This window comes from Mirounga angustirostris, unplaced genomic scaffold, assembly GCF_029215605.1.
Source record: "Mirounga angustirostris isolate CCGP_5_RB_7025 unplaced genomic scaffold, mMirAng1.0.hap1 SCAF_10, whole genome shotgun sequence".
Taxonomy (NCBI): Eukaryota; Metazoa; Chordata; class Mammalia; order Carnivora; family Phocidae; genus Mirounga; species Mirounga angustirostris.
This window is the reverse complement of record NW_026991718.1, coordinates 110,948,054-110,964,143: the sequence shown is the minus strand read 5'-3', so window position 1 is coordinate 110,964,143 and position 16,090 is coordinate 110,948,054. Positions and strand designations below refer to the sequence as shown.

General features: G+C 54.2%; 1 protein-coding gene and 1 pseudogene across 3 annotated transcripts in view; one reads left to right on the top strand and one right to left on the bottom strand.

The window, feature by feature from the left end:
* NOL4L (nucleolar protein 4 like) overlaps positions 1-16,090 on the bottom strand; it is a 128,263-nt gene that overhangs the window by 58,879 nt on the left and 53,294 nt on the right. For all 3 annotated transcript variants that reach the window (XM_064572946.1, XM_064572947.1, XM_064572948.1), the window contains exons 3-4: positions 12,167-12,278; positions 3,555-3,664 (exon numbers count right to left, since the gene is read on the bottom strand). In XM_064572946.1, the coding sequence (XP_064429016.1) occupies positions 3,555-3,664; positions 12,167-12,278 (222 nt within the window). The remainder of the gene's footprint in view (positions 1-3,554; positions 3,665-12,166; positions 12,279-16,090) is intronic.
* On the top strand, positions 4,492-4,605 carry LOC123852241 (U2 spliceosomal RNA; annotated as a pseudogene).

Here is a 16,090-nt window from a genome sequence, read left to right as displayed (position 1 = left end):
TTAGGGAGGAGATCCTGGGAGGCTGGAGTCTGACCCCCCCCAATGTCTTGCATATGGAGGTCACCATAAATATTTGCTGCATTGAATCAGCCCTCAAGAAGAATCCTTTTTCTTTGTGTGAATATTATTAGATTTTCATATTACCTAATATCCTCTGTGGAGAAGGGCCCATTTCCCCACATATTAATCTGATGCAACTGGACAACAAGTAACGTGGTTCTGTCCAGTTCACACATAAACCCCACCTCCTGTTCATTGCCTGCTCCAAGCAAAGTGAGGGGAAAATGTTCTATTTGCCTTACTACTTGTTTCCTGGATATCTCAGCCTGGAAAAAGCGAATTATCGGGATTTTTCTCACCCAGAGTTTTTAGATATAGAGCTTTGTTTGGCATTAATAAAATATCATGTATCCCAGCTCCTGTTCCTTTAGAATTGGGTTGATTTTCCATACGGCCTGCACGAGTGATTTGCAAACACGATAGGTGTCCTCTGTCAGCATTGCAGGGACAGAGGGATGCTTCAGGGAACGAAGCCACTTTCAGAGCCTTGTCAGCACATGGGACTTGACAGTGGCAGAGCTGGGCCCCCAGCTGCGTTTGTATAGCAGCCCACTGACTGATCCCAAGGGGAGCCCAACTCTGACCTCCCTGCAGGAGAGAAGCTACCAATTCAAATACATGTATTTTTCGTTCCAACTCAAAGCTGAAGAATCAGAGACCTCTGGGTCCTTGGCCCTTCCTTGCCCCTGCAGAGAAATAATCTGGTGAGCACTGGGATTGCTTGTTTCGCCATGTGCCCAGCTATGAAGAACAGGGACTGTCTGAGAGACTGAGGCCTAGACAGCTCAGGGCTATGTGGCAAGTGCTGGAGCCTGGCAGATGAAAGACCACACTTGCTAGGTGTGATGTTTCTCCTGCCCGGTGTGTGCAAGGAAAGTCTACACCTTTGATCTCCAGCAGCACAAGGGAGAACATTGGATACTGTCCGAAGACCCCCACCTGGGAAACTACGAATGAAGGCGAGGAAGACACAGTTAACTCTGAGACACACCTGCTCTCAGCATCAGCCCCAGCTGGACTCTCAGAGCACCCTGGGGAAAAACACCTTCCCACAATCTGCCTTTCCTTTGTGAGTAGCCCAAACCTCAGCAGGGTAATTCAACCATCTTGTTTCATGAACTTCGGTTCATTCACAGATACCCATCGAGTGCTTCTTTGCCCAGCACGTGTGTCTTCTCCCTTTTTTTTTCAGCGACAGAATACCTCACACTCTCTGCACCAGCCATATCAGCCTCTCAGATTCTCATGGGTGCTGTCCTCCCTTGAGCCACAGGGCCTTTGCACAAGCTGTTTCCTTGGCCTGGAGCTCTTCCCTTCAGACCTCCTTCTCAGCTCATGCATCCCTTTCTGAGGCAAAGCCCTGCTTTGATTCACCCGTCATGGCCATCTAAGCGTACTCACAGCACCATGTGTCCTCACGCACAGCCCTCATCACAGGTGCACTGTGATGACTGACTCATCTTTCCCCCCACTGTTTATTGCTACCTGCTCTGAGCTGGGGACTGGTGTGTGATTTTTTTTCATTAGTGTCTGTTTCCCCCAAATCATAAGAACTAGTAACAGTAGTTCCTAAGACTTGCTCCTCCCTAGAGCCTGGCTCATGGAGTAAGGCTCCATAAATACTGGTTGAATGATTGAGTCCTTGCCAATGTACCTAACCAATAGATTTAATTCCCCACAGACAGTAAGAATTTGTATAACAGGACAAACTACAACAGGATCCAGTAATGAGGGATCACAATACGGGCTACACTGACCATTACTGGTTCCGGTGGTGATCTGGATCTAGCACCACTTCGTAGGAAAGAAAGAGCCGTGGGCGCCTGGGTGGCTCAGTTGGTTGAGCGACTGCCTTCGGCTCAGGTCATGATCCTGGAGTCCCGGGATCGAGTCCCACGTCGGGCTCCCTGCTCAGCGGGGAGTCTGCTTCCCCCTCTGCCCTCTTCCCTCTCGTGCTCTCTGTCTCTCAAATAAATAAATAAATAAATAAATAAATAAATAAATAAATAAATAAATAAAAAGAAAGAAAGAGCCGTGAGGCTGTCCTACCAGCTGTTCAGGTGGCTCTGCACTTCACGGTGACAGATGAGAACGGTGATAAGAATGTGTGAGAAGCCAGGTGCTCATGACAGTGTGGATGGTTACAGGAAAAGAAATTACTCTTGAATGAGAGTCAGAGATCTCCTGCTGAACCTGCACGGTGGTGTTTAGAGTGTATAACTAGTAACAAAACCCCACCTTTATTACTGACATTCCTGCACAGAAACAATTTTACTGTTGTGAGTTAGAAACCCCCACACCATTTTCCCCACTGACATTATTTTTGATCATATGACATTTCTTAGGGGTGTCACCATCACAGAATAGACCACCTCAGGTGAAGAGATGTAGGAGATACAGAGACACCAGCAACTCTATCACCCAGAACAAAGCTTACTTCCTCCAACCTTTAGGGGCTGGGGCATGGGGATGGGGGGACACACCATCCCTCCTCCCTTAGGGGAGGGCAGAACGTGGCACGTTCGAGCCAGCCAGCTCAAATCCTCGAACCGGGTGCCACAGCCCCAGATGCTACCTGAACACGTCCTGTTACATCACCTTGGAGCTGGCTGTGGTACCAGAACCCAATCTGTGTATGCATGCTCGGGTTGTCAAGGAGACCAGCAGTATGTGGGACAGCATGCCCCCCAGCGCTGGAAGCCAGACTTTTAGTTGGGGAGGGGGGAGACCCATTCCCCCAGGTCGGCCTCAAAGGTATAGTAGGTTCGTATGTCACAACAGATGAGAAAATTTGAAGCCGGAGATGAGAAATTATGACCCTGGTTTTAGGCAGTGGTGGAGGGAGGGGGTGGCATTCACCTAGTCCTTCCCTGAAGGCCAGTCATGCCACTTGCTTTGCAAAGGGCTAGAAGGTAGACTGTGTGGGGAGGCAGGCGAGAGTGGTTTTCTTTTCATAGCCTGTTTCCATGGTGCCTGAAAGCACTTGGCAATCTACAGCTGGGGAGTCTTGGACAGCCAGGGGGCCCCAGGGCCTTATCTCACACGGGCCACCCTCCGAGGCCCATCCTTCCGGCCCCCCTGGGCTCCCAGAGTGACAGAGGCCACAGGCGAGCAGCCAGGGCCCCTCTCTCACCTCCCTGGGGAAAGGAGGTGAGCGACATTGCAGACAAAGGGCAAAGCAGAGAGAGAACAACCGAAGAGCCAAGGTCTACAGCTCATGCACAACCCCTCCCTTGCTCATGCCCTTGTGGAAAGTTCTACGAAGCATGAGCTTCCTGGGTTTCACTGAAGACCAGGCAGGGCGGTCTGCCCAGCAGACCCCCTAACTAGGAACACATTCTTTCCTTCCCCTCGGCCTGGATGGCAAGGCCCAGATCACCAGATGATTTCCAGTGTGTTTACACATGCTGTGGCCCCACTTCTTGGAAAGAACCAACCATATCCAGGCCGGTTAGGACGCTTCCAGGCAGGGCGAGGGGAGACGGACGCCTTACCTGTTCCTGGGAGTTCATCACTCGCAACTTCATCTGCTTCAGGTACGTGGAGGTAAGGGGCATGTTGTAATCGATAATCCCGGAGACCAGGGGAGAGGGAGGTTCGTTTTCTGGCAGAAAGAACAAAAGGAAGCCACTCTGAGTCTGTGCCCAGGTTCCCCTGGCAAGCACCACACCCTGTCACCCACACAGAGAACACAGAGCCTGAGGAGGAGGAAGGCACAGGCCGGAGCTGCGAGCCGGCGGCTCGGCTGCCACAGCCGGCCTGTGGATGTGGACCAAAGGTGCTGAGAAGAGGTTGCAGTTGGGGGCCAGTGTTTAGGAAGAGTTCGCAGGTGAAAAAATCAGGAATATTTGGTGGCTTTCAGAAACAGAAGTTCTGGTCATCCAGGGCCCACGTTGCCATGTGGCCAACAACAACTGCAGCTTTGCCCCAGCCCCTTCTTGCAGATGGGATGGGAGCTCGCCGTTTTGTCATAGTCCCCGCCATTTCCTATGCACATTTTCACGTGAGTATGATACTTGCCAGGCCCTCGAAGACATTTATGCTTCCAGCCCCGGTCTGAGCCAGATTCCTGGTGCACACATGTCGCCACCACCTGACCCCATGTCCCACCCCCACGGCGTCCCCCCAAAAGCATGGGCAGGTACCATATGGCTCACAGGTCTGGCCCAGGCCTCCAATACCCGCCTCCCAAATTCTGGTCCCTCCTTAATCACATGGAGAGGAGACCTGGTCCTCCCATTTATTGCTTTCTTGTCCTGAAGATCAAAGTAACACATGTTCTTTTTGTAGAGCATTTGCAATGTGTGGAAAGATGTAAAGAAAAAAAAAAACAAAAACAATAACAGCACTAAGCAGCTTGGCATATGCTTCTGTTTTTTTTCTTTCCTGTGATTTCTCTTCCTTATGTACTTGATATTAAAATGCATACAGATCGCTTCTCGGCCTTTTGGCTAAGATCAAGTGTAGTATCTGTTCTTATCAGTTTAAAATGCATACAGAAAATTATGTAGTCCGCTTAAAATTTTTTTTTTTGCTTAACATCATCATAGTCATTTCCCCCACCATCAAAAATCTTGTTTTTCTTTGCAGATAGCATTTCTATAGCTGTGTACTATTTTACAATAATTTATTTAAGTCATTCACTTACGATTGGCTACTTAGGTTGTTTCCAATCGGGGGTTATTAAAAACAGTACTAGAGGGAACATCTTTGTGCATGAATATTGGTATGTATTTCTGATTGTGTCCTTTGTAAAGCTTTTATTTATTTATTTGTTTGTTTGTTTGTTTGTTATTTATAGCACGGGCATGCGTGCAAGCGGCGGGAGGGGCAGAGGGAGAGGGAGACGGAATCTCACACAGATTCTGCACTAAATGCAGAGCCTGATACGGGACTCCATCTCATGACCCCAAGATTATGACCTGAGCCAAAACCAAGAGTTGGACGTTTAACTGACTGAGCCCACCCAGGCGCCCCTGACTGTGTCCTTTTTGGATGAGTCCAAAAAGTGGAATTCATGGGTCAAAGGGTAGGACTGTTCCGGGGCAGTGAAAACCTCTGGCTAAGCTGCCTCCTGCAGGGGATGCTGCAGTGGATGCTACCCACCCATTGTGTTCTGCATCTTAGCTGCCACTGGGGGTGCCCCAAGGGACAGGCTTAAATGGCACAGGAATAAATCAAGGAAGAGGGGAGCATGATTAAAAGGAAGCCTGTTACCCTTCTCCCCATTCCAGCTTCCTCTTCAGATGTCTTCAGACGCCTCAGATGACCAATCCCAAAACCCTGGAGTCACCTGCTGGGGCCTGTCACCCTAAGCAGGGTCTCATTTGGTCCGCTAGTCACTTGACCCTGCTTCACCCTCTGCCTGGGGAAGAGTCTTGGTTACCCTGTTCTCTGGTCTCCTTTTCCTGCCTCCAAGACTCCAGGCTTTTGGCCCAAAGCTCCCGCCAGTGCCTAGTTCTCTTCAAGGGCTGGGATTTGAGAAGTGCGAGAAGGAGAAGCAGGAGCGACTTCTGGGCTGGCTGAAGCCTGCCCTCCACCTTCACCGCCGTGCTGGAGAGATGGGCTGAAGAGCAAGTGGGTGCCGGGGCCACGGTGGGGGAGCCAGAGGCCAGGCCAGGAAGGTCCCTGCAACCTTGAAAACACTATGCTGAGTAAAAGAAGCCAGATGCAAAAAGGCAAATACTGTATGCTTGCGCTTGGATGGAATATCTAGCATAGGGAGACTCGCTGAGCCAGAAAGTCGAATAGAGGTTATGAGGGACTGGGTTTTGGGAATGGGAAGTTATTGCCTCATGGGCACATGGTTTCTGTTTGGGGTGGTGAAAACGTTTTGGGAAACACACAGCGGTGATGGTTGCCCAACGGTGTGAATATAAATAATGTCACCGAATGTACACTTAAAAATTATTAAAATGACAAGTTTTATGTTATACCTTACAATAAAGGAAAAAAGCCCCTGCAAACAAGGGGGTGAAGCTACCCAAAGGGGACTAGGGAGTCCCCCGGTTGATATGGATAAAACAGCCCTACAGAAAATGGAGTCCATGTAGACTGGGTCTGGGGGACTAGGGGTGTCCTTTTGAGGTGCTTTACTTCTGGGACCGTACAGGTTGAATAACATTTTTTATCAGGTTTTATGAAAATGCAGAACTATGTTTTGCTTTTTGAAGCTGTGTTGTCACACTCAGAGTTTTTGTGTTCTTTAAGGAAGATTTTTGTTCTTTGAGGAAGAACTAAATGTCACTAATATCTCAGAAACTGGCTTAAAAATGGGCTGAACTTTTTTTTTTAAATAGAGATTTCCTCTTGGTTCTGTGGCAGAGGGTTCTGGTCTGGCTGCACATTGGCGCCTTCGAACAGACGCCTGGCGCTGTGAGGGAACTAAAATCGGTTTCAGTGTCCTTGGATCCCCACCCTCAGCCCAGACGTGACCTCCTGAAACCCAGGGGCATGTTGGGACCTGCCTCCCCGCAGATCGACAGGGTTGGAAGCACTATGTGAGGCAGATATTTGAGCAACCACATTGAAGACATTTGAGCAACCACATTGAGATGGTGTCACTCAAAAGAGCCATGGTTCCTGTTTTAAGATCCTGGGTCTTCAGACAGAGAATACTGCCATTTCCATTTCATTTTCTCAGAGACATGGCTGTCTGGTGAAAAGCTGTGAGCAAGGCCGCCCTCGCCTTAAGGATGGCTGGTCAGAGCTGCAAAGGAAGACCTCATCGAGTGTCATGGTGACGCTCCGTGTTTGGCCATCCATGGAGGTCGGCCACTGCGCTCTTTTTACTGATGGACACCCCTGGCCTGCCACGACTGCTTATGAGAAGGTATCTTTAATAAAACCAGGTACAGCCTGGTTTAGGGGGAAAAAAAAAAAAGCAATGGCTAGGATGGCACTCTCAGGAGGAGGGAGGAGGGGTCTTCCTTGGCCTGTTCCCTCCCCAGCATGGCCACAGCTCAGAAACCACCTCCAGCGCCCAGAGGCGAGCTGGGAGGGCTCAAGAAGAGGAGCCCAGCCACCCTGGGCACACACACACAAATCCATCCAGAGGTTCCCAGCCTGCCACGGGGCACTCAGCAGCGACCAGCGATCTCATCAGAGATCCAAGGGCAGTGAAACGCTCGAGCCTGTGCCTCCAGAAGTGAGCGTTCTGGCGGGGAGGCAGGACCATGGCGGGCGGGGGGCATTTCAGGTGAGGGAAGGTGCCAGGGAGCTGGCGGTGGGACTGCAGTGAGGAGAAAGGCAGGCAGGGTTTGGGGCAGTCAGGAGCCCCACGGTTCTGGAGGTGAAAAGTGGCTCACATCAAGAGGATCGGCTTGGTAGGAAAGAGGTGAGGAGCAGGGGCCAGCGGGAGCTCTGTGGAGTCATGCGCTCACAGGTGAGACGCATGCCAGGCTGGGCATAAGCTCAGGTGGACGCATGAAGGGGTTAGCAGTGGCTTCCCTGGGCTCTGCTGAGACAGGCCAGCCCCCGCCGTGGTCAACACACAGAGCAGCCACGCCTGAGCCGCTAAAAATAACCTGATACCACTGGTGAGGTAGGTGTTCGCAAGGGTCACAGGGCCACCATGATCCAGCAGGCTGCTGGTGAGAGAGGCAGAGGAACCTCTCAAAGAAATGCCTCAACACTCTTTGACAAAGAAAACGGAAACCTGCCCAAGAGCTAGCCTTGGTTTTAGGGGCCTTGGAAATAATCAGGGTTGTAGAGTCCCGACCCTACCCAAGCCAAGGGCTGACCTCCACAGCAAGCTCCAATGGCATGCATCAATCAAGGCAATTTTCGGAGGAGGTAGTGGGTCTTGCTCCTCCAGGTGGAGCACATGGGGTCAGTTCTCCCGAGCTTTCACCTACAGAATGGAAGAACTCAGTCCAGGGACACCCGGGGCTTCCGGTGCCAATGGCCAGTCACCCAGGCGGGGCTGGATGTTGAAGGATGTGTGCATCAGGAGGGCCCAGAGGAGTCACGAGACCAGCCAGCCTGTAGTGGTGTTCAGATTTGGAAACAGAGACCCGAGGCCTGGGGCTGGCTCAGAGGGTGATGGAAAGCCTCTTTCCCAAGGATGTGAATCAGCAGACCAGCAAGTATTTAAGGAGCACTGCTGTGTGTGCATTCGGGGTGGGGAAGGTGGGGGAACCCTGTAGGCACAAGCCCTGCACTCAGCAGGGTGGGACTGATGACCAGTCCATTAGAGCCCAGGGGAGGAAGAGCTTGGAGGGCTCTGGAGTAGCTCAAGATGGCTTTGTGGAGAGAGAATCTGAACAGTGTTCAATCACTTAGCTGACAGCTACTCAGCACTCCTTAGGAGTTCGACGCAGACCCTCCTGCTCCAGGAGGTGGGTACTAGTATTTGTACCCCCATTTTACAGATGAGGCACCCTCCCTCATCTGTAAGTACAGCAAGTGAGTACGAAAACTGGGCCAGGCCAGGCCAGCAACCAGGCCAGCACAGGAAAGACTGCAGGGGCAAAGGAAGCAGCTGGAATGGGGTCACCTGGGCGGGGGACAGGAAGGCAGGATCTGGAGGGGCCAGGCACAGAGGGGGTTGGAACCAGACAGAGGAGTCTGGGGCTGGTGCAAGGGAACCACCACCTGAGTGGACAATTCTGTCTCCGAGGAAGGGCCCCTGCAGGAGATAACTGGGTTGCCTACTGCTAACTCCTAGTTTGCGGCCATGCAAATAATATTTTGTCGCCTCAAAGGAAACCGGAGCGTGCCTGCAGAGGCCCCTTTCCGCAGGAGCTGGGGCTGGTCTGAGGGCACACCCGATTCTCACTCTCTGTCCCCTCTGCGCCTGGACTCACTCAGGGGTGGTGGAAAAGGAGCGTGGAGCTGGGAGGCCCTGGAATTTCCCATCCTTGGACTTCCTGATCCTCGGCAGCCTCCTTTGTTTGTGCTCCTGGCGTTGGGGGAGGGCACGGGACTGTCCAGGCCTCCACGCTCCGCCAGGGACAAACTGCTGAGCAGGGGAGGCTGCTTTGCTTCCTTTCTTTCTTTTTAACACGAGGCCAGGAAGCCAGGCATTTTCCCAACAGCCCCTCGAGAAGTCTCCATCCTGTTCCTTGTCCCCCTCCTGCCCCACCTTCCTGGGACAGGAACACAGGGCCAAGTCTGGGGCCTGGTGCAGGAGAGGGAAGGGGTGGGGGCTGGCATGGCAGGGGTGCCTAGGAAAGAGCAAGCAGTATGGCCACATCCCGAGAGGCCAGCATGGCGGGAGGAGATCAGATCTGCAGACTCTTAGCTGGGGCAGGAGAAGAGACACCCTGCCAGCTGGCCAGGGTGGTCCAGTCAGCTAATGCCTCTGGCCATTAAGCAGACAGGGGAGCCTTTTAGACTCGGAGGCTCTCCACTAGCAGCTTTCAGAAACCAAGCCCTTCCCTTTTGCCCAGCATCCAGGTTGTATACCCAGGGTGCTCACCTAGGTGGGGTGACTGATCAGGTGTCTCCCTGCGTGAGCCCCCTGAACATTGGCATTCTTGTGTCTGGACACCGTGGACAGAGGGTAGGGGAAACAGGCTGATGTTTCCCACTTGCCTGCTGCATCGGGCGCCCTCCAGAGTGGGCTCCCTTAATTCATCTGCAAGAGGCAGGCATTCCTCCCATTTTGCTGATGGTAAAATAAGTTCTCCTGCCTTCTGGTGGAGCTTGGACAACTGATTTCACCATGACACTTGTCTGTGCCTCATTTCCTCAGTGGCAAGCTAGGACAGATCCCTTATAGGATCTTGGAAGCTATTGTGAGTAGAGAGTTTCCCAGCCTGCCACGGGGTACTCAGCAGCGACCAGGCACGACACCCAGGCGGGCTGGACAGCCCCCTGATACTTTGCTATGGGCCACACTGTCTCCCACTCCCTCCGTGTCTCTTCCTCCCCTTGCGTGGGACTGTCCGCAGGAGAGCAGCATTCCGCCTACCATCTGCAAGGACTGTCCCATGCAGGCTTACGCTGTCTGCGCTCTGTCCTGCCAGGAGCAAACCCCTGGAAAGACAGGCTCCAGCACAGAGCCCACAGAGCTGGTTGATATTCTAGGCGGCTCCCTCCTGGCGTGAGTGCTCACATTCTCTCTCACTCTCTCTCTCTCCCCCCACTTCTCCTTCTCCACCTCCCTCGCCTCCTCCTCCTCCCTCCCCGCCGCGCCCCCCCCGCCCCCCCCCCCCCGCCCCGGGCTTGCGGGCATGGTGGTGGCAGCCCAGAGAAGGCACAGGCTGCTGCTGAGCTCAGCATTGCCCTTCCGGCCGTGCCAAAGCCCACAGATGAGGAGGAGTGGGGCTGCAGCCCTTGGGACCTTGCCGCCTTCACTGAGGAGCGGGGGAGGTGAGAACCGTCCTCCACACCAGCAGAGAGCACGGGAGCAGAACAGAGGGAGCCTGCAGACACCCCAGAGCAGCCCACGAACCCGGCGGCTCTTGGCCTAGCCTCTATTCCTCTAAGGACAGCGCTTCAGTGTCTGGCTCCGCCAGTTGCTATGGAAACGGTTAGGCCCGAACAGGAAGGGACAGGCAGCCACCAGCAGGGCACGTGCCCCTGGGACCCCGACTCTGACAGGGCGGGGGTGCAGCCGGGAAAGCCCTCCTGGCCTGTTTGCAGGTACCAAATACTGTCTTGGCCCAGGGCTGCAGCCACTCAGCCAGGGCCAGGCCAGGCGGGGCAGGGGCCTCCTCCGAGGCATCACTGCATCAGCCCCAGCTCCCTCCTCCTGGGTGCTAGCCCCGTGCTGGCATGGGGATGAGCTCTCAAACCTCTCCTAGGCCCCCGAGGTGGGTACCATGATTAACTCCACCCACAGATGAGGGAACTGAGGCTCCGAGAGATGAAATCACATGTTCAGGACACACGGCTGCTAAGTGGCAGAGCTGGCATTTGAACCCACCCTGCGTGGCCTTGGGGGCTCTGCTCTTAAACCAGGAACCTGGCATTTATGAGGTATGAGCCACACTTGTTCCTGTCCCACAGGCTTTAGAAGCCACCCCATGTACCCCACGAAGCAGCAGCCGTGGCCTCGTGACCCCATGGACAGGAAGGCTTCTGGATTTGGCAAGTCAGCTGGTGTCAGTCACTCACAGGCATCAGAGACCACCAAAATGAGGGGAAAAAAAAAACCCACTTGACACCTATGCTCTAATTTCTTTGTTGTCATCTACTTGAGCTTCGTTGTTGATTTTTCCTTCCCCAGAAATGGCGGATGCCCCTGGAGTACAACCCGAGCACATGGCTTGCCCTTCATTCTGAGTCTGTTCCCATCCTCAGGCAAAACACCCACTGACTTCAGCAACCTTTACAGGCCTGATGTCCAGCAGCAGCCTAGAAGCCCTGACAAACTGCCCACCTGGGCACCGTCTCTCGGGGCAGAGCTATAATCATACCGGCCACATGCACTGGCCCACGGCCCACCTCGCTGTGCCAAAGCCGCCTTCGAAGAGGTGGGCGCCAGACTTACTGGAGGCCTCTGGGGATGTTCAGGTGGAGGTAGTGAGGGGACTGAAGTGGGGGTCCCTGCTGCATCTCAGTGGGCAGGGCAGAGCTGGAGAGCATGGACATCAGTCCCAGAGACCCACTTCAGCTGGTCACAAGTGCCCCGGGCATTTAAATTCTAAGAAATCCCCACGGATTTCCTGCATGTTTGCAGGGAGGGGACGGACACTTAGGGAGGACCTACTACTGGTAGGTGGGGGGCTCTAGGGTAAAAGGGCGCAGGTGGCAAGAGATGTGCTCCTGTCTCCAGAGAGCTCACAGACAGGGCCGCGCGACCAGACCCACGAGGGCACTGCTCAGGGCGAGGCCTGGGCGGCAAGAATCAAGGAGCTTAGGGAAGAGGGCGAGGTGATCGTTTCCATCAGGCACGTCAGTGGGAGAAGAGGATCTTGAAGGGCGGTAGGAATGTACCATTGGTTTTTCAAGGAAACCTGACATTGTTTTTTACAGTTAAAAAAACAACAAAAATGAGGCTCTCCGGGCATGGACCCACACTGGCCTCTGGGAATTGTGACAACCGCTGGCCATGCACTTTTCTGTCTGTGCCAGCAAAGGGCAGGCCTTGCTGGTGGGAGGGCCTTTCCCTGCACAGCCTCCCCCAAGCCACCAGCACACCCGCCTCCTCCCCTACCTTTGGGCTCCAGGCCATTGGAGTTAAAGTGCATCCTCTTCTGACACTCTGTGCAGCTCATCAGGAACCGGGTCACGGCCTCTCGCGGAAGGAAGGCATAGGTCTCCGCAATCTGGGGACAGAGGACGTTTGCTCATTATATGGGCCGAGGGGGAGGCCGCCTGGTCACCAGGTCACCAAGGTCTATGCTTTGGTGGCAGGTGCTTGGCCCTTGCAGAAAGGGAAGGGATTCGAGGAGCAAGGAGCGGGTGTCCTCAATTCTTAGCCATGGAAATGAGTTAGTACTCTAATGGAAAACCATTTTTTAAAAAATTTTGAACAAAAGAGTTAGAAATTGAGAAAGCAAAAACATTTAAACATTATCTAACCTATGTTTTATTTATTTATTTTTAAAAGATTTTATTTATTTGACAGAGGGAGACACAGCGAGAGAGGGAACACAAGCAGGGGGAGTGGGAGAGGGAGAAGCAGGCTTCCCGCGGAGCAGGGAGCCCGATGTGGGGCTCGATCCCAGGACCCTGGGATCATGACCTGAGCCGAAGGCAGACGCTTAATGACTGAGCCACCCAGGGGCCCTAACCTACGTTTTAATAAGGAATACTCTCAGAGCATTTTATTGTTGCTCCTGAAAAATGAGTTTATAAACATTGCTCTAGGGGAGGGTGAAATAATTTCCATTCTTAGAGATGGATAAACTGAGATCCACTTATGAATCTACCAGCTCTGGGCCTATGAACAGAACCCAAGGTTCTACAAGCTCTTCCTGCAATAACTCACAGATCAAGAACATTTTAGGGAGAGCTGTGAAAGTCTGATGACAAAGGATCAGATTTTTCAAACTGGACACACCGTTAAGGACCCCCGTGTTCCAGGTGAGGTCACTAGACCCAGAGAGGCAGACCTACTTGCCTAAGGCCACACAGCTTGTTAGAGGCAGTGGCGACTAAAGCCCATGCTCCAGGTCACACCACACCGTAACTGCCTCCAGGGGGCCTCTCCAGCCCAGGAGGTGGGAAGGGAGATGAAGTAGGTGGGAGGGAATACAAGAAACAGGCTGGGCAGGGGAGTGGAGAAGGAGAGGGTGTGGGCCCAGAAGCCCAGCCGTCTCCTCTTGCTCTGGGTTTCGGGAAACGCACTGGCCCCGGTTTGGCGGCCTCTTAGGCCCGGGTTCCCTGGCTGAGGCTGGGAGCTGCCCAGTTGTTGCTGGTTTCCACACATTTCCCAGAGCCGGGGCCCTCCCGCTCCTCTCCACTAAGGGGCAGCATCACCCCAGCATTCCACCATCCTCGCGGCAGCCCAGCCGGGGAAAGTTGGCTGAGGGCTCTGGTCAGCCCACAGAGGCAGGGGACTGCTCTCCAGGACAGCACCAGGTCTGCTCCTTTGGGATGCACGAGTGCCCTGTGCCATCTCCGTGGTGGTCAGGAGGTGGAGTAGGGTAGGGCGGAATAGGTGGGGGGGAGGGGGGCGGGGCAGGGTCCCAGGGCTGTGGCCAGGCCCTCAGAGGACCAGCTCAGGCTGTGCCCTCAGCTCAGCTGGTGTGTGGAGCTTGGGGGCCACCCCTGCTTGGTGGCCGGCTGCAAAGACAGAGTTAATTTTGGTGACACAATTGTTATTTCTCAGCTGATTTGATGCTCTGCGGAGCAGGCAGGCTCCTTGATGAGTTATCTCCCTTCCAAATTCCCTGTCTGATTGCCTTCCTCTGGAGGTCAGGGACAAGGGCAAAGCCCTGCTCTCTGATTGGAGCTGGTGGATGGGAGGGCATGCAGCCCGTCCTCCTCGGGTCTCAGGGCTCCGGGATGGGGGCTTTCCTGCCACACACAGAGACATCTTCATTCCCAGCCCAACCTGCCCGGAAGTCTTAGGGGTGGCATGTCCCTCTCAGGCCTTCAGGGTTGGAAGCGTTGGGCCCTACTGAAGGGCTGATGGAGGCAGGAGTAAAGGGCCAAGAGGGCAGGGTGCCCGCTGGGCAAAGAGTGGGGCTGTGGCTGAGCTGGGCAAACAGCTGAGGTCGGCCGAGGCGCCGCAAGGTGTGGCATCCCAGGTCAGACCTTGAAGAGATGAGCTGAGGACCTGGGGGAGGAGTGTCACAGTCTGCTGGGAAAGGAGGAAAGTTGATACCATAGGAACAGCCCTATTTCACTCTATGGAGCTCACCTGCAGTTGGGCAGAGAACTCATTTCTCCAGCACTCAAGGAGAGCCTTCCTGGCCTGGGTGCTCTGGTGAGGGTGGCCTGCAGCAGGGGCAGAGGCCCTACTCCCCACCTGACCCACCGAGGGTAGAGGTACAATTCCCAGAGAGGGCCCAGCCCAGGCGGCCCTGGCTCTCCTGGCCTTGGCAGGGATCCCAGCAGTACGCAAAGCTGGCTAGCGGGCCATGGGGCAGGGAGCACTGGGAGCACTCCTTCTGGCCCTGGGTCCCACACAGGGGGAGGTGGGGCGGACGGAAGAAGGCTAGGTGAGAAGTCCTTGCAAGCCCTGCCCTGGGTGGCTGGCATGTCTGCAGCCTCACAAGGAGCTCCACGGGGAGTCGGTGAAGTGCCGAGTCCAGCCCAGCTCCAGGCTGCTGTAGAGGCCCGCACGGAGGAGGGGCACCGCGCGGCCTTCAGCCTTCACTCTCCTGGCTTGTCCACAGGAGAGATGGGACCTCCATTTCTGTTCCACTACACAGATGCCCAAGGCCACAGGACCCCAGGATGAGCTGAAGGAAGGAGGACAATCCTCACTTATGCTCTAGTCAACAGGATGGTGGTTCTCAGATAGTGTTGGAGCTCCAGACACAGTTCTGGAAACAGTCTCTTATGCTGAAGCCCCAAATGTGAAACAGATAAAGATAGAGCGGCTGTGTTTAAGGAAGGGAAGCCCCAGGACCCCTGCCCCCACCCAGCTTCCCTCAGGAGCCTGCTGCCTTGCACTTGGGGCCTCCTGCCTGGATACTGAGATCTTTCATGTTTTTCCCAGTGGTAAAATGAAGGGAGAATTCACGGGCAGGGAGAGCAGAAGCTACGTGCAGAGTCGTTGACTTGTAAGGCCCCATTTTCACTCCCCAGCTCAGGGGCCGACAAGGACAGATGAGGCCAGTTGGGGGGATTTGCACCACTTTACAAGACCCTCCTGCTGCCCTGAGGTGGATTAGCACATGGTGGGCCTGGAGAAGCTGCTGACCACATCTGGCCCCAACTCCAAAGTGGTCTGGGCAGCCGGATCCAAACTCTGTAGCTCGGTCTAGCCTACTGGCACCCTGGGAGAGAGGAAGAAAGCAAAGAGCTTGCTCCAACCCAGATGGGTACAGACGCCAGAAAATCCCCTTGAAAAAGGACCATCCTCTGTGTGGGATCAGGGAACTTTGTACAACCATTTGGAACCCTCCCCAGACCCCGGGACATGGGCAAGTCCCCCTGTGGATCCTCTGGTCACACTGCATCAGAGGCAAAGTAAGGCAGGGACTTACTGCCCCAAATGGGAATCCCCTGCATTGTCCATTGTAAATGGCCATCTATCCCTGGCTCATATGCCTTCAGTTTCAGAAAGCTCATTACCTGCTCTCTCTGATCTATTGCTGGATAGTGGTGGGTGCTAGAAGCTTCTTTTTCCCACAGAAGAATGTGCCTCCTTTAATGCCCTTGAACAAGTCTGCCCATCTCCCTTCCAGCCCTCTGCTTCCTACAGGCACCCCAGGCCTGTAAGAATCTGGAAGGTCCCAGGTGCTCTAGAGATGGCAAGGCAGTCCCAGGATTCAGGTCTGGCAAAACACATAGAGACAGGTCCAAAAACCCCCAGCCAGGGGCCGATGCAAACCCCACGGTGCCAGGCTGTGCCCCTCTGCAGCCATCAGCACAGAGTTTCCTTGGGGGCTCTTTCCCAGACACGGAAGGGACTGAAGAGAGAGGCTTGGGTTGAGGAAAATGGGAGCAGATGAAAAGAAGG